General features: G+C 44.0%; 1 protein-coding gene across 7 annotated transcripts in view; it reads right to left on the bottom strand.

Moving 5' to 3' along the window:
- Positions 1–15,364, bottom strand: part of NUDX14 (nudix hydrolase homolog 14) — a 90,991-nt gene extending 75,627 nt beyond the window's left edge. For 3 of the 7 annotated variants that reach the window (XR_015543940.1, XM_087401553.1, XM_087401550.1), the window contains exons 1-5: positions 14,822–15,272; positions 14,558–14,643; positions 14,165–14,466; positions 9,906–10,026; positions 9,623–9,700 (exon numbers count right to left, since the gene is read on the bottom strand). Coding sequence is in view for 6 of the 7 variants with exons in the window: in XM_087401553.1 (XP_087257679.1) it covers positions 9,623–9,700; positions 9,906–10,026; positions 14,165–14,466; positions 14,558–14,643; positions 14,822–14,879 (645 nt within the window). In the remaining variant the exon portion in view is untranslated. The other 4 variants (XM_087401552.1, XM_087401556.1, XM_087401554.1 and 1 more) reach the window with 4 other exon arrangements.
- Between the last annotated feature and the right edge of the window lie 546 nt (positions 15,365–15,910).

Raw genomic sequence — 15,910 nt, 5'->3', positions numbered from 1 at the left:
TCAGGAATAATTTCATCTATATTTAACAACTGCTCTCTGAGATCCTGTAGCTTAGTGAGGTGGGCTGACATGGAGTCACCCTCCTCCATATGTGTATTGCTCAACTCTCTTTTTAAAAAAGATACCCTGGCATCATTCCGTGCTGCATACATGCTTTCCAAAATATCCCACGCTGCCCTGGAGGTCTTACACGACCGGATATGCGGAATGATTGATCTTTTCACTGAAAGAGAGATGCAAGACAAGGCTAAGGCATCCCGTGAATCCCATCTCTTTTGTTCACGAGTATTAACTGTAGCTGCACCAACAACTTGGCCTGCAGCTGCACCTTGTGCACGACCTCTTCCACCTCCTTGGTGAGGAGGGGTAGCAGGTGCAATATCTGCTGGTCGGATTTCATCCCCATTGACATAATCCCATAGATTGCGAGAAATCAGAATATTACGTACCATGAAACTCCAGAGGGAGTAGTTGGTACCATCCAATTTGTCTTCCTGAGAAAGACCACCGAACTGAAAATCATTCTGATTTTGATGGGCCATATCTGAAAAAGGAATTGAAGCAGATACAAAGCTGAATTCCCTTACTGGGAATAAAATGCACAACTCCCAGAAAACCACACCCAAGCACGGGCTGTATATGCAACTTAGATTTCTGCACTTGAGCTGTCAGAAATCTGTCCAAGCATAAAACACTCTCCAAAATCTGCCAAAAGTGTTCCAAACACTCCAATAAAGGCAGTATATACTGAATACTCCAAAAAATGCTCTCCAAACACAAAAGCCCCAATTTGTGGCTAGAAATTGCAGCTAGAAAGAGGTAAAAATATCAAAAGCCCCAAATCTGCAATTTTAATACAAAAGCCCCAAATTTCAGACAAATCTGCAATTTTGCTCTTGTGATAGCTTCAAAATTGCCCAATGATTGCAATGGCTGCAATCTGCAAAATGCCCCAAATTTTCTTGCAGAATACTTAGCCAAACAATGGCTGTCTGCAAACTCAGCCTGTCAAAGATCACTTGCCAAGGATCAAGCTGTACGGTACAGCACAGATTGCGATGTACGGCGCAGTACAAACTGGTACTGCGTTGTACGGCGAAGTACGACTGGTACGGCGCAGTACAATCTGGTACGGAGCAGTACAAACTGGTACGGCGATGTACGGCTGCAGGTACGACGAGGTACGGAAGCTCAGAGCTGTACGGCGTACGGCGAGGTACGGCTGCAGGTACAAAAGCTCGATGCTGTACGGCGTAAGGCGAGGTACGGCTGCAGGTACGAAAACTCAGATCTGTACGGCGTACGGCGTGGTACGGCTACAGGTACGGCGGGCGTCAGAAATCGTACGGGAGGCTTTTCGTACGGCTGGCGATAGAAATCCGTACAGTCGTACGGACTGTACGGGCAGATTTGCTGAGGCTGAAAGTCGAGGTTGTGGTTGAAGCTTGGAGGAGCAAGGAGCACAAGACTCTTAGACCTGCTCTGATACCAAATGAAGGAATGGAGATAGATAGAGAGAGTGAGAGCAAGAGAGAGTGAGAGAGACGTAAGCTTGAAAGCTGTAGTTGCTCAATAGAGTGTGTAAAAGAGTACAACACAAAGTAGTGTAGATAAGGTTTTGTCATAGTGACAAAACCTTAGTAGTCACTAACCATAGTTAGTGAACTAACTGCAGTTAGGGGGAAAAACCTCTAAAAGAGGCTAAAAGAGGGAAAAGTGCCCCTAACTAACTTATTATATTACATTGGTCACTGCTGAACTATAGATATAATTCCAACATTCAGCCCTCTAGGAAGGTATTCACACATTGCATCAAACAGGGAGTTGGGACAGCTGATGTAAGGTTTGAGGTTTGTTTCAGCACCTCTTTTCAGTTATCTTTTACAGCTTTACATAGCTCACTCTCAGCTCTATAGCCTCAGATGTTTCTACCCAGAGGCCGCTGAACGTTATGAGCCTAAGTATAACTGGAAGGAAAAGGGCATTGGCATTGGGCATTTTGCCAACAAGCCCATGGGTAAAATTAGTACTTCCATGGACCTGAAATCAGTGGTATCCTCTTCAGTTCCCTCTATCCCTGGATTCTCCACTGTGTATGGCAGTAGCATGGGGCATCCTAAAGAATACAAGGCCGATGATGCTAGGGCCTTGCCTAAGCCACCAAGCAAGGAGGATATGGGGGACAAGAGGAGCGACTAGTTAAGCATCTCTCTCAAGCTCTCATGGAGGAAAGGCAGAGAAAGAATCTATGTTACTTCTGTGGAGAGAAATGGTCCCTAGACCATAGGAGCGAATGCAAGGCTAAATCGGGAGCAAAACTTAGCATGATACTTGAGATTCAAGGTGATTTTCCCTCTAAGAACCCAGAAGAAGAATCTGAATTTCATGATTGTGTGAATGATGTTCAAGATATGATGTGGTTAACCATGCAAGCTCAAGACCTTAGCTAATATCTTGTAAGCGGTATCCAACACCGTAATGGGTCGCCACTGCCGAATGTAAGAAGTACCCCCCTTTTCTTTGGGATCGAGTAAATCCACCCTCGACTCCATGACTGGGGGCACCAGCTAGAGTCAAAAATCTCCTTAAAAGCCCAGACGTAGGGGGGGTATCAATGAACTTACTGAAGAACGCCACTATCACTTCATCCTTCCCAGGGCACCTACAAAAGCTCCTCATCAGTGAAAGGGTCCTACACCCGTCTACTCATGCTCAGGGAGACCACTGCCAAAATATCGGCCCAGACTACCTCTTAGGTTGCAAGGACCTAGGAGGACTCCTCTTGAACTGGAACAATTGTTGATAGAAGTCTCTGGTCATCTCTAAGATCACCTACAGGTCTGAATACATCTGTCTATCACATCCCATAGAGCCGCTGAAGTTGTGTCCCTGCTGAACGAGGGCCAGTGGTCTAGAAGAAGTGTCTAGTCATCCTGTCTTCATACTGCAACCACCATGCCCTAGAAGGGTGATAAGAGAACTTGGCTCCGTGGATCTCGGTGGTCTGAAGGTCTAGCCAAGCACTCTCGTAACGGTCTAATAGTCACGATGCGGTTTCTGAGCCGCTCTACAGAAGCCACGTCTCGTCTCAATGCTCTCTCACGCTCCTGGAGAGAGTGACATCTAAAGAGCTTGGGCTTGAAGCTCCTCACTGCTCCTCTGAATCGCATTGCTAACCAAGTGGCCCAACCATCCAAAGTGATTGCTGCCAGATCTCTGCCACATACTGCACCTGTAGCAAAGCATCTGGGATGCAGGACCCTTATGTGGGAGTCCGCCAACAAGCTGCTCCAAATGAAGCACAATCAGAGAATGATCTAACAGCGTCATCCCTGCCAAGATACCAACCAGGAAAAGCAAAGACTACCAGGAAGTCTAGAGAACTCCACCTCCCTCCAAGGGTCACGACCATTGACCGTGAATATGAACTACTCCCAAGTGCTCCAGCTCGGTCAAGGGCTTCACAGAGAAGGAGGCTCTGCCTGCTCGTCCTCCTTGCAGCAGCAGTCAAGCTTCATTTACTTCTTGACAGAAATGCCTCAAGAAAAAATAAATTGTTAGACAGAGAACGAATTCATTCCCTTGCATATTACTGTAGTTGTGCGCTCAGATGGTCAACTAGTATTTAAACTGTGAATCTGTATGTTATGGATAAGTCGTAGAAAAGGCGATGGGACAGATGTAGGAAAGTGGACAGAATAGCACAAGAGACTGAGAGGAAGGGGGAGAAAGAGAGAGAGAGAGAGAGAGAGAGAGAGAGAGAGAGGAAGTAAGAGGGGGCTTGTAGATAAGATAGGAGATGTCAACATCAAACATGAGTAAAATAGTGGGGATGTGAGACTTATATAGTCTTCCCGCTTTCTCCTCCTTACCCCTCTGAAAGTCATCTTTTTGCCCCTAGGGCTACCCCCTGACTTGGCCTGTTTTTCCCATTTACTAGAGACACATCCCTTGCCATAGAATTTTGCCCTCAAAATTACATGTTGTGGCTGTCACACAAGGGTTCCGCAACAACAAAGTGGTGCTGTTCAGCCTGGCAAAAGATGGGGGTGCTCCTACACAATGCTGCTGGATACCATGATTGTCCATCCTTCAGTAATTCCTTCCATTAGATAAGGTACTCAAAGCATACCTTTTACGAAGTATTCTGTCTCTAAAACCCACAATGGACTTAGCAACTTGGACAATATGACCCTCCTGATCCATAGATTTCAGAAACATGCATATTCTGGCCCACATGTGGTTTCACAAGGAACACGTGAAACACATTGTGATCCTAGCAGTGGGTCGTAGAATTGATATGCTACTTCTCCAATCTTGTGAGTGATCCTGTAAGGACCATAATACCGATGAGCTAGCTTTGTGTTGGTCTTACTCTTCAAGAAGCATATCAATTTTCGAGGAGATGGTAGATGCACATAATCACCTTATTTAAAAAGCAAGTGCCTCCTATGTTCACCCACATATTTCTTTTGCTTGGCTTGGGCATCTTTGCATGTTCTTTTTTATCCCAAGACCACCGAGTGTCATGGTAAAAAATACCTCAGCTATTCTTCCACGCATTTGTTCACCCTCTCATATTAGCCATCAGTTTGGGGATGGTATGCTGTGCTGTGGGAGTGAGTATGGTATGCACTGCTGTAAATAGTTCCTGCCAAAAGGGACTAATAAATTTCACACTGCTATCACTGACAAATTTTTGAGAAAATCCATGATGCTTTAACACACTATCAATGAACTGCTAGGCAACATGAGCTGCTGAATACGGTGTCATGACCATGATGCCATGGCATTGTTGCATATGTCTGCCAACCACCACATACATGTACAAGGCATCCCAATGATGAAACCCACAGCTATTTGCATCCACTTGCCTTCTGAAACGGGTTGCTGCAACAAAACAGCTGGAAGTTGCTATCCACTTTATTTTCACTGACATGGAACGCTAAGTGGCATATTTTTCCACATCTCTCCAAAGAAAGTCTGATTTATTTTGCCCCGGAACCACAATATGCTGTATGCAAATTGAATTCAAGATGATCCTGAAAGGATGGCTCCTCCAAGTTGAAAAAAGGCTGCTGCGTCCGCAACCACATTTTCTTTGCCCTTCAACATCAAAGTCATATAACTACACTACATTAGTGTGAATCACCTCTTTTGCTTGTACGTGAGAAAGTATCTGAGTGTCTTGTGTGTAGTCTTGACTTTGATCTTGCTCCCATAAGATATTGATGCCACGTTTTAAAAGCATGTAGGATTGCCAACATCTCTTGATCATAAAGATGGTAATTCAGCTCTTTGTAATCGAACCTCCTGCTCTCAAAAACTATCACCCAATGCTCTCGCCTTAAAATAGCCCCCAATTCTTTTTCACGGGCATCTGCCTCCACAATGAATGACCGTGAAAAGTCAAGGCATAGCAAATCAGGGGCACGAATTTCAGATCTTCAAACTATCATGTGCTTCATTTGACCACAAGAAGGCATCTTTCTTCAGGAGATCCATGGAGGACTTCCATTTTGGTTAAACAACCTATGAATTGCCTATAGAAAGAGGCAAGTCCTAAAAACCATATCAACTCATTGATATATACCTTTGTAAGACTAGAATAAGTCCAATCATACAAAAGGAAGACATACTTAGCAAGCAAAGCAACACTCATTGATATGGCTGTTCCCTCACGCACTTCACCTTTGAGGGACCCACTTAAATCCCATTGCCGCCCACAATGTGCCCAAGGTATTCAACCTCTTCTACCATAAAAATACATTGTTGGCCTTAGCATAGAGCTGAGACAGCTCAAGATTTCCAGCACTTATCTGACATGCTCAATGTGTTCCTGTTTGTTTTTGCTGTAATGAGGATGTCATTAAAAAAAACCATCACCTAGCAGAATGGAAGCAGCTGCAATATAATGTTCATCGGTGCCCGAAAGGTGGCCTGTACATCAGACAATCCAAAATCAATCCATGCAGAAGACTGTCTTGTGCTCATCACCCCCTTTCACCCTGATTTGGTGTTCTTGACCTCAGATCTATTACAATGAAAAACTGAACACCCTCATGTTCATCCAACAAGTCATCAATCATGGGGATCAGAAATCTTTTTCTGTAGTGGCCTTGTTGATATCTTTGTAATCAATGCACATGCAATACAAACCATCTTTGTTTTTAACCAAGAGCATTAGCGAGGCAAAAGGGAGACGAGTTTTCAACGTTCTTCTCCAACAACTCTCTTATCTATTCTGCGACTTCCTCCCATTCCACCTTAGAGAGACGATATGGGGCCTCGTTAATGGGCTTGCTGCCAGCCTCCAAGACTATAACACAGTCAATATCTCTCTTCAGCGGTAGATAATATAGCTCAGCAAATTCTGAGAGGAAATGTTGCATATCAACATCCTCCGTCTCGGAATGATAATTTTTATACATATTAAAAAACCAATTGCCCAACAGAGACAGGAAGACAAGGACCAAACACTCCTCTACTTCCATCTTTATCATGATGGTGAAGGATAGCACAGGGGATGAAGATTTGAAAATGATTAAGACAGCACACATTGAGGCCAACAATACGACCTAGCATCAGATACCATGAAGGCAACGTGAGATCAGAGGCCATAAAGACAGCATGCCATCACAGATTCAGAGACCTCTAAGATGAAATTGGAGATCACGAATTCATGTGGACTTTCAAGACCATGAAGCAAAGCATATCAAAGCCACCTCCGAGCTACACAGGGAGTCACAAACACTAAAAGGGTTTAAATGAAGAAGCCAAAGCATCATGGACAAAGTCCCTCTCATGCAGCCACGGAATCCAGAAGTCAGAAGGAGCAATGATGTGTATGAACCACTCTGGATGAGATGATACTTCGCAAGGAGATGCTACAAAGGGATTGGGGGAGGAATTCCCGAAGCCAATCAAACAAGATTCAATGACCAGTAGTGGGTAAAGGCACAAGAAAAGGGAGATGATGGGAGATTCATAGGGGGAAAGAACAAGGACATGTAAAAAGGAGTAACAAGACAAGAGGCTGCAGCTACAAGATCATTTAACTGCATTTATGAAGAGTTACCTCTGCACTATGTGGGAAGTGAAGTGAAGTTCGTAGAGTGTTTGTAACAGACTTTGTAACAAGATGGCCAAGTCTCTGATGATATTTTTCTCCGTTTCCTTCTTGTATTGTTTTACTCAATGTGCACTCTTATTTTGTCCACACTCAGTGTTGGTTCAGACATTTCCATGCAATGTTGTGCCACAGTAGCATGCAAGTAGATATATGCATGTAGGGAGTACACGCATGTAGAGAATTCCTCTTCTGATGGCCTTTAGCCTCCAAAGCGTTTTCCGAAGACAAGGCCAAGTTGAAGCACATCTTGCAGCAGCCTGCTACTTTGTCCATGGTGATTCTCTCTCTCCCTCCCTCTCCCAGCCCCGCTCCCAGCCCCCTGCATTCAGCCAATCATCGCCTCAGCCTGCCATCGCAACCTGCCGGACCACCCCTTCCTGGGCCTTTTCCACCCACCAGCAGCCCTCACCGGCTGCTCCGACTGCAACAAGCCCAAGGGCTGCGCTCACGGTGCCCTGCCTCTCACGGGCTGCTCCGACTGCATCAAGCCCAGCAGGCTAGAGTCAAGAGATATCACAGCTCCAGAAGGAGATGGCGGATACAGCGACAGCTCCAGACAATGGACCAGCAGTAGAAGCTCTTGAGGCACAAAGAGCCACCATGCACTCAGCCATTGCAGAGACCTCCAAGTGGGTAGATGTGGCAAAACAGAAACCTACAAAGGCCACCGCTTCAGCCACCATTTTGGAGCAGCAGGAGAGCACCAATAAGGCTCTCAATGTCAGAGCACATGAGATACCTCGCACAGCTACCACCCGTAGATGACACGATCCAATTTGTGACTTCCACCCTTGGGGTTCAGGTACACGGGATCGAGGGAGCTTGGCATATTGGGAGAGACCCCAAACGCAAGCAGTCTCTCATCATCCGCTTCAGAGATGCCCAGTCCCGCCTCGCAACACTGCGTAGACACTCAGCTTTACGTGGCTACCAAGAGATCCACTTAGACGAGGACCTTACACCTCTTCAAGTGGAAGAGAGATGAACCCTCCTACAGCAGCAGGATATGGCCCGCAAGGAGGGGAAGTGCGCAGTAGTCCAAGAGGGACGACTTTTGACAGGTCCCCAACGAGGATCGGGTGGCCCACCCAAGGGGTGGGGTCTATGAGACTCAGAGCACCGATACCCTCACATGCAGCATTTGGAACTGCAACGGTACTCTATGGTCAGACCCAGGGAATTTCTTAGAGTCATACACAGGTCGGGACATAGCCTTTTACACACAGACACACCAAAGTCCAGAAAGCCCCTTTCCCATAGTCAGTGGTTATACATGGGAGACAGCATATCGGGATGAGACCCGAGAGACAAGAGGTGTCCGACACCAATGCCCACATCCCACACTATGCCATCAATCATACACACTACATATCACGACATACACTTTGACCACACACTCAAGCCCGGATACTCCACTCGCCTCGCTGACCTGCTTGGAGACATAGACCACATATCGCTCTTAGAGGATCGGGCCGCCTTGATCACATGATCTCTCCATGAGGCTTCCCTACATACTTTCCCACACATCACTCGATCCACACGCCCCCCACCTCTTGGTTCAGTACCTTGCAATAGTTGGTACGACGACAAGTGTAAAGCTTTACGTCGACAACTCCGACTCGAAACCAAGCATCATCTTCCGGGAGAGGCAGAGACGATATGTGAGTACCGCCGCTTGATTCGCCGGAAGAAGCAGGCTATCATCCGCCGGAACGAAGAGGAGTTACTGAACATTTGACGGAGGCTCTCACAGACACCACAACCTGGCACACCTACGCACGCACACTAGCCAGCATACCTAGAAATATACCTGTTAGAGAGACATAGATAGGGATTGGAAAGGCACAAAATAGCAAGCTGACATATAGATTATTGCTAAAAATTTAACCCACACTTCCCCCCACGTCACATACAATTCCTCAAAACATCTGCGTGATCCAAATTGTGCTTCATGTGAAACCTTCTGTCCAGTGTTTTGGTCCCCTCCTGTTCTCATGTTTCCACTAATATAAATAAATCAAATTCTGTGAGTATGTGTTTCCAAGCCATGCCTTAGTTTGCTGAAAAACCAGACCCCAAACCAATGTGAAATACCTACATGCACACCACATACAAGAGGACAAAATAGACCTTGTATGATCAGGAAATTTCAGATCATCTGTCAAGGTGGGAATGATTCCAGATGCATTGTGAAAAGAGATCCCTTTCCTGACTGGCACAGAGAGACGAGGATGTAAACACTAACACTATTCGTTCTTAATTCAGCAAAAAACACTGTTACTGCTATTACAAAGAATGGCATAAAAGTTCAGATTGACAGGCAGTGTGCAGAACATCTCATTGTTAACTGTAAAGCCACCTAGGCTTACAATATTTCAGAGCATCTATACATCACTTTTTGGTCTATAGATGATAGAAAGCTTATATAACTGTGAAAATAGACCCTGCACTATTTATCAAGATTGGCCTTGTTCAGATCCTCAAACGCACCATCTTTCCTGTCGCATTATCCATCACATCTGCTTTGAACTTCACGAATCCCACGCGTTCTCCAAACATGTCAACACTCTGCCAATCATATATCTCCATCAGTAGAAAAACAGTCAATTTTAAGGACTTTAATGACTGATTCCGTCACTCAATGGATGCAGAGTATATACCTTTTGAGTATGGCAAAGATATCAAACATGATTTACAAGATAATTCAATTGATGATAATGAATCCTCCAAGGGATATCTACTTGGATTACCATAACAGGGAATAGCTTCACACCTGGATGGTGACTCTCTTCAATGAGCAAGAGGCTCCACCATTTGTTGCTGGTGTTAATACCCCTCTTTCGCTCTTTAAATTTAATAACCACTGCTTGAAAACAACCGAATCAACTGCTTTCCTACAGTATCCAAATAAAATAAATCCATTAACCACACAGACATCTCATTCAATAGTCCAAATCTACAATTCAAACCTCTAATGACCACGCTGTCACCTTGAAACATTATATTACTCGAAAACAATGCTTGAAAATAGAATTCTACACAATCACATGTAAAAACTAGTGCAGGTCTAGGAGTACGTCCATTCACCATGCATGAGGCATAGTGGAAGAGACAAATCTTAATATGTAGTTGCTGCTTACATTACAATAGAAATTAATTTTTTCAAGGATTGGGACAGGAGGGACCACATTACATCCACATTGAGGGGGAGTACAAATGCATCAGTAAGTCAGCACTGCTATGCTGGGCTGCTGACATTGCCTTTAGATGTGGCACATAAGCCAAAAAATAATGTAGCTGCTATGCATTTCAATACACGATTTTGAGCTGTACCAAAAAACTATAACTGTATGAAGGCATGCATGTAAACATAGGTAAAGATAGAAAATATAGATCCGACATACATTTATGAGGAACAAGAGTATGTGTGCGCACATGCCTGTGCTCACATTGACAATGTAAATGATGCCAGATCTCATATTTGAAAGGTAGTGCCAAACAACTCCTGATACAAAGTGGCATCCACCAATGGAATTGTGTCCTTGCTGAACAACTTGACTTTTGTCTCCACACACTCCACTTGCGAAAAGCTCTGCAGCATCTCCTTGGGATGAGCTTTGTCGAGAAACTAAGATGGTATCTAAAAATTGCCATACCTCCATGGATCAGATTGCCAACTAACCTCCAATTCTAAGTGGCATCCACCAATGGAATTGTCCTTGCTGAGCAACTTGACACTTGTCTCACACTATCAGCCATCATAAAGCTCTGAAGCATCTCCTTGGCATGAGCTTTGCTAAGATGGACTCTAAACATTGCCATACCTCCATGCAAAAGTTCCAAGCCCTTCATCTCAAACAGTCACTTCAAGAGACACCAAATCTAGGTGATCTTCTACAAGTACTCATAAATATACTTGTAACATGCCATGGGGTTTGTTTCAGCTCATAAAGTGCCTTCTGAAGTCTGCATTTAGGGACATCGAAACCTGAAGGCTGTCAAGAAATCAGACTTGACAAAATTTTCACCAACAGGCCAATGCTGATGTGCTCTCTCTCATGATAACTGAACCCTCCCATCCTGTCATATAGCCATTGACCACCAATATTTGTTGGAAGTCAAAAGTCCATGGTCTAGGCTTTCCCACCTGTCTTGCCCCCATATGAAGAGAGCAATCAGGCTAGTCATTGGCCTATTCTACGGGCCAAATGAATGCATCTGTGAAGGCGATAAGGGGTCAACTTTGGGGCCTTGTGTGGAGCATTTTGAGTCGACCGAGAACAAGTCAATTTTCTTATGATCCCTACGAGACTAAGATTGCCAACATATTTGGATGCATATCATATTCTTCCCCCTCTGACTAAAGAGGCAGTAGCTGGCATTCAAAGGGCTCATGTCAACCAATCTTATAGAAACACTCCTCAATACATCGGTGCCATGCCCCCAAGGCCTGGTTCAGCTCATGGAGTGCCTTTTGAAGATGAGGCCAGCATCTGAATGAACCAAAGTTCAATCTTCTAGAAGTTCTACCCAATATGTAAGTGCCATGCTCATGAGACCTATTATACATCAGAGTGTTTCCTGAAGTTGACACACCTTACTTTCTCAATAAGGGACCTCAAGACCTTCACAAAAGCAGACTTACCATTAGACCCATACTCTAAGCATGACATGTTACTAATGCAAGTCATTCTCATCCTCATGGTCAAAGAAAAAGTTTTATTTATCAAACCACCAACTTGTCCATAGCACTTGGCCACCAATTAGACGTCAATGCTGCCCACCATGCCCCCATATGAGGAGAGGAATTAGGCTGGTCATGGGTTGATTCTACCATGTTTTAGGGCTAATTCTAAGGGTCCCTATAGACCTATCATTGGTTAAGATTGAGGTCTTCAATGAATCCATTTTGAGTCGTAGGGATGGTAGGCTTGAAAACCCTAGGGTTAGCCAATAAAGGTGCAATTTTAGCCTACAAGCCAATGCCTTATTAGCTAGGTGGGCACCTAAATGAAAGCCTACCCTTCAACCAAACCTATATAATGGGAACTTAGCCCCTCCCTCCCCCCATCTACTCACCTCCACCTTGAAAGGAGAAGAGGTCTACTCTCTATATTTCAGTTTTGCTCCTTCCTTTTATGTCTTTACGAGCTCCATTCCTGTGCACAAGTTTTAGATATTGTCTTTAAAGAAGATCCAATCTTGTGGTTGCAACTTATGCTTCAAATTTTAATGTTAGTTCTCACAATCTTGCATGTAATTGTTCGAAGTACAATTGAACCTGTTATTCACTTTGGACTCTAGCCTGTGACCACAAGTTCCCACGTCTGATTGTGGAGTATGGCAACGAATTTTTGCTGCATGGCCTCCTCTTGATGTGGGTTTCCTATAGCCTCCTCTTGATGTGGGTTTCCTATAGCCTCTTCCAAGGCGTTTGCCTGATGAATTTCCGTCCATTGTGTCATCATAGCAAGTTGGCTCGGCCCATGTCCACTTGGCAAGTCCCTTCTTTTGCCCCAACCATGGTGGCTCCACATGATCAACATCTTCCACTTCCTCTACCTTAATGGTTCATCTCCTCCATGAAAACAGGCTCCTTCCTCATCTTAAGTTGTCAATCTCGAAGCTCCAAATCTCTGCTCGGGAAGTGAATACACCCCTCCATTTGTCCTCAACTTTCCATGCAGGGCCAACTATGCTTTGGCCTTCTAAAAGGCACTGACTTCTTGCAAAAGGACACCCAAATCTTCCTATTATAGTCGTCAATGAAAGTCAAAAACCCTGCACAAGAAGAATTATTGGATATGAACGTTTCTCCTCTTGTTCATCATGCAAGCCACACAAGGTCTATGGGAGTCGTGTGACTGGCCTGAAGGCGTACTACCAAGCCTTGCTTCTACGAAACTGAACAAGAGCTCACACTCAAATGCTCGAACTATTGATGCCAAAGCCTGCTCGACCATATGTTAGCCTGAATCTGAACAATGTGATCCAAGAGGACATGGTCAATGATGCCATTTGCCACAATCTTGTTTTCTTTGTTAAGGATAACTCCTCAAAATTAAGCTTCACACATCAATTTTTGTGACACAGAAAGCAGATTATTGCACTAGTCAAGGACACCAAGTCGTATGCCAATGCCTTAAACTCACCGATGTCTGGGGCAAGAGGGGTCTTCCCTGCTGCTGTTTGCTGACACCAAAACAGGAGTTGTACAATCCCCCTAATTTATGTGCTTGGTTGTACCATCATCAATTGAGGAAGCTGAGTGCGCATGTGCACCCAGCTCCTCAAGAGATAAAAGGAACTCATTGGCCTCTACCAGGAGAAGCTCGTTTGACCTGTGACAAATTCCTTAAGACTTTTCCTTGGGTATATCGCTCCCACGTCTACAAGCAAGCCAACCGTTGTAAAAAATTTTAATCTGGATGAGAAGATCAAAATAAGTGATATCGGGCTGAAACAAGGATGCCCTCTCTCCAACTATATGTAGCCCCTTCATTGATGAGCTAGATGAATGGATGCAGAAAATGTGATCTATCCTATCCATGAAAGAGGTGACCCAAATTTCAATGGACTTTGCCAATTACAAGAATATCGTGATTGGCTAAGTCATGGTTTGGAGACTGACCTTGTGGAGCTTGCAAAGGCACTTGGTCTATGAGCTTAAGGATAGAATGGTTTCAGAAAGTAGAAAGAATTACTGGACCATAGACCATATTTACACTCTTGGGGGAAGCCAAGCAAGCACCAAAAATAAACCGTTACAGTGCGCTTACTGGATATACACCGTGATGAAATATTATTGCCATGAAAAATTGATTCCCTTTATTGTGATTAAAAGTTTACTTCCATGATCAAAACCTAGATTTATAGTCATGTTCGTGAGATAAGCGTTGTAGAATTACTGCCTCGACAATCCCCATCAGCAACACCAATTATCGTATCAATTAAAAGGGATGTGTCCCTAACATAACATACAATACAGAAGCTTTCAAAAGCACCCCCTCCCCGAAAATAATGATAATGTACCTCATCTCAATCTCAGTTATAGCAGGTGCTCCAACAACATCAACAGTACTCCCTCCAATATCAATAGTAATTGATTCACACGGTACACCTTCCCCACTTGAGCCTTTATGGAGCCCTTCACAAGCCATAGTATGGAAGAAGGAATACAGCCTGATGCTTAGAGGTTTAAAGACCATAGAATCCACATGCGTCCCATTAGAATGACGGGATGCTTCCAAGGAATGACGGGATGCTTCCAAGCTTATTTTGGTGGTTCTGCAAATGCAACTTCTCAAAACTTGCCCTCCATGCTCCAATAAAACCTACATGCAGAAAAGAGTCACGTGACACACTAATCTGCAACGAAACCTCTTCATATCTACATCAAAATAACGGTTGTAGGCGTGTCCATACCTTCACAGGATGACCATTTTTTGCGTTGGTTGAAGAAATGAGGAGCAATTTCTTGCTATGGCAACAATTGACCCTGGGTATCATCCCTTAACAAAACCATTCACATTCTGCAGTGAGTCGGTGTCAACAACAAAAAGAGATGAAAGCACAGAAAGCCTCTTAAAATTTAACAAAAATGATGGCCTTTGTCACACATAATAAATAGATCCTATGGTAGCGTAACATCAAATCAAGGTAGCAGTGGTTGCCACATCTTCATCTGACCTGGATTCATGGAACAATGAATGCTTCCGTCAAAATTAAGTAACACATCAAACACCATATTCAAATCGATATTCACGAGTAGCAGATATGACGGACAAGCTAACTAAAGGCTTTCTGTATAACTGTAAGCCCCAATGATATTGCTAGGCTTTTGAGTAAAGCAGTGATCGAGAGACGGCTGGCCCTCTTGACTAAGTAAACTCCCCGAAGACGTGTGAGTAACTGGGTCTTTGAGAAAGTACATCGCAGAGTAAAGGGTGCAGCAGACTAATCGAAAGAAGCTGGAGATTGCCTAGACAATCATCAGCCTTCGCTATCCATAGGATTGCAGCTTCATGGTAGTCCGTGATGTTGAGAGCCACATTGTCTTCAAACGCAACAGATAGGGAGAAAATTGGCCACGTGAGAACTAATACGACCGTAACACTACCAACAAATCGAAAAGACAGCAGAAGCACCTGAATCGATGCCATAGCGCTCAACCAAGCTTCTTACGCAACAAAGCAAAGTCTAAAGATTAAGAAGCAAACAGCAATTAAAGGTGGCAATTCTAACTCAATAGAGTCTATTTGGAAAGAATGCAAAAATGTAGCTTTATTGGCAATCCACAATTGAAAAGACTTCAAAAATGTATTAATTAGTGAAAAAAGGAGGAGGGGTGCGGAGAGGGTCGTAAAAGTAAGGGGGGTTTTGTTCGCACGAGGGTGATTAATGAGGATATCCTTGATTATTCCCCACTTATTTATTAGCTTTAAAACTTTTTTGCAACATCTCACGTAGCCTAGTGGAAAGACTCCTTGTGTGGGTTCACGATGTCTTGAGTTGAAATCCCCCCTTTGCATTGGGCAAGGGAATTTCTCCATTGAAAAATAAAGGCCTTTCAATTAGGTTTTCCTTAGGTCAAGTTATATGTATGGAATAATTTGTTAAGATTAAGGCCCTTTAGAATATGTAGATGAGAAGTATAGATCACCAAACTATTGGAATGATTAGGTGAGAGCCATTAGGGGGGTATACAATAAGGGATGAGAGTTGGATGCTCCACTTAAGAATTTTCTAGTGTGTTTTTCTTTTTATGTTCCCTAACTC

The sequence above is a fragment of the Dipteris shenzhenensis genome, chromosome 30, assembly GCF_047967505.1.
Source record: "Dipteris shenzhenensis isolate YYH24624 ecotype China chromosome 30, Dip_SZ_1.0, whole genome shotgun sequence".
NCBI classification, from domain to species: domain Eukaryota; kingdom Viridiplantae; phylum Streptophyta; class Polypodiopsida; order Gleicheniales; family Dipteridaceae; genus Dipteris; species Dipteris shenzhenensis.
The sequence above is the reverse complement of the archived record's forward strand: the minus strand, read 5'-3'. Positions and strand labels throughout refer to the sequence as shown.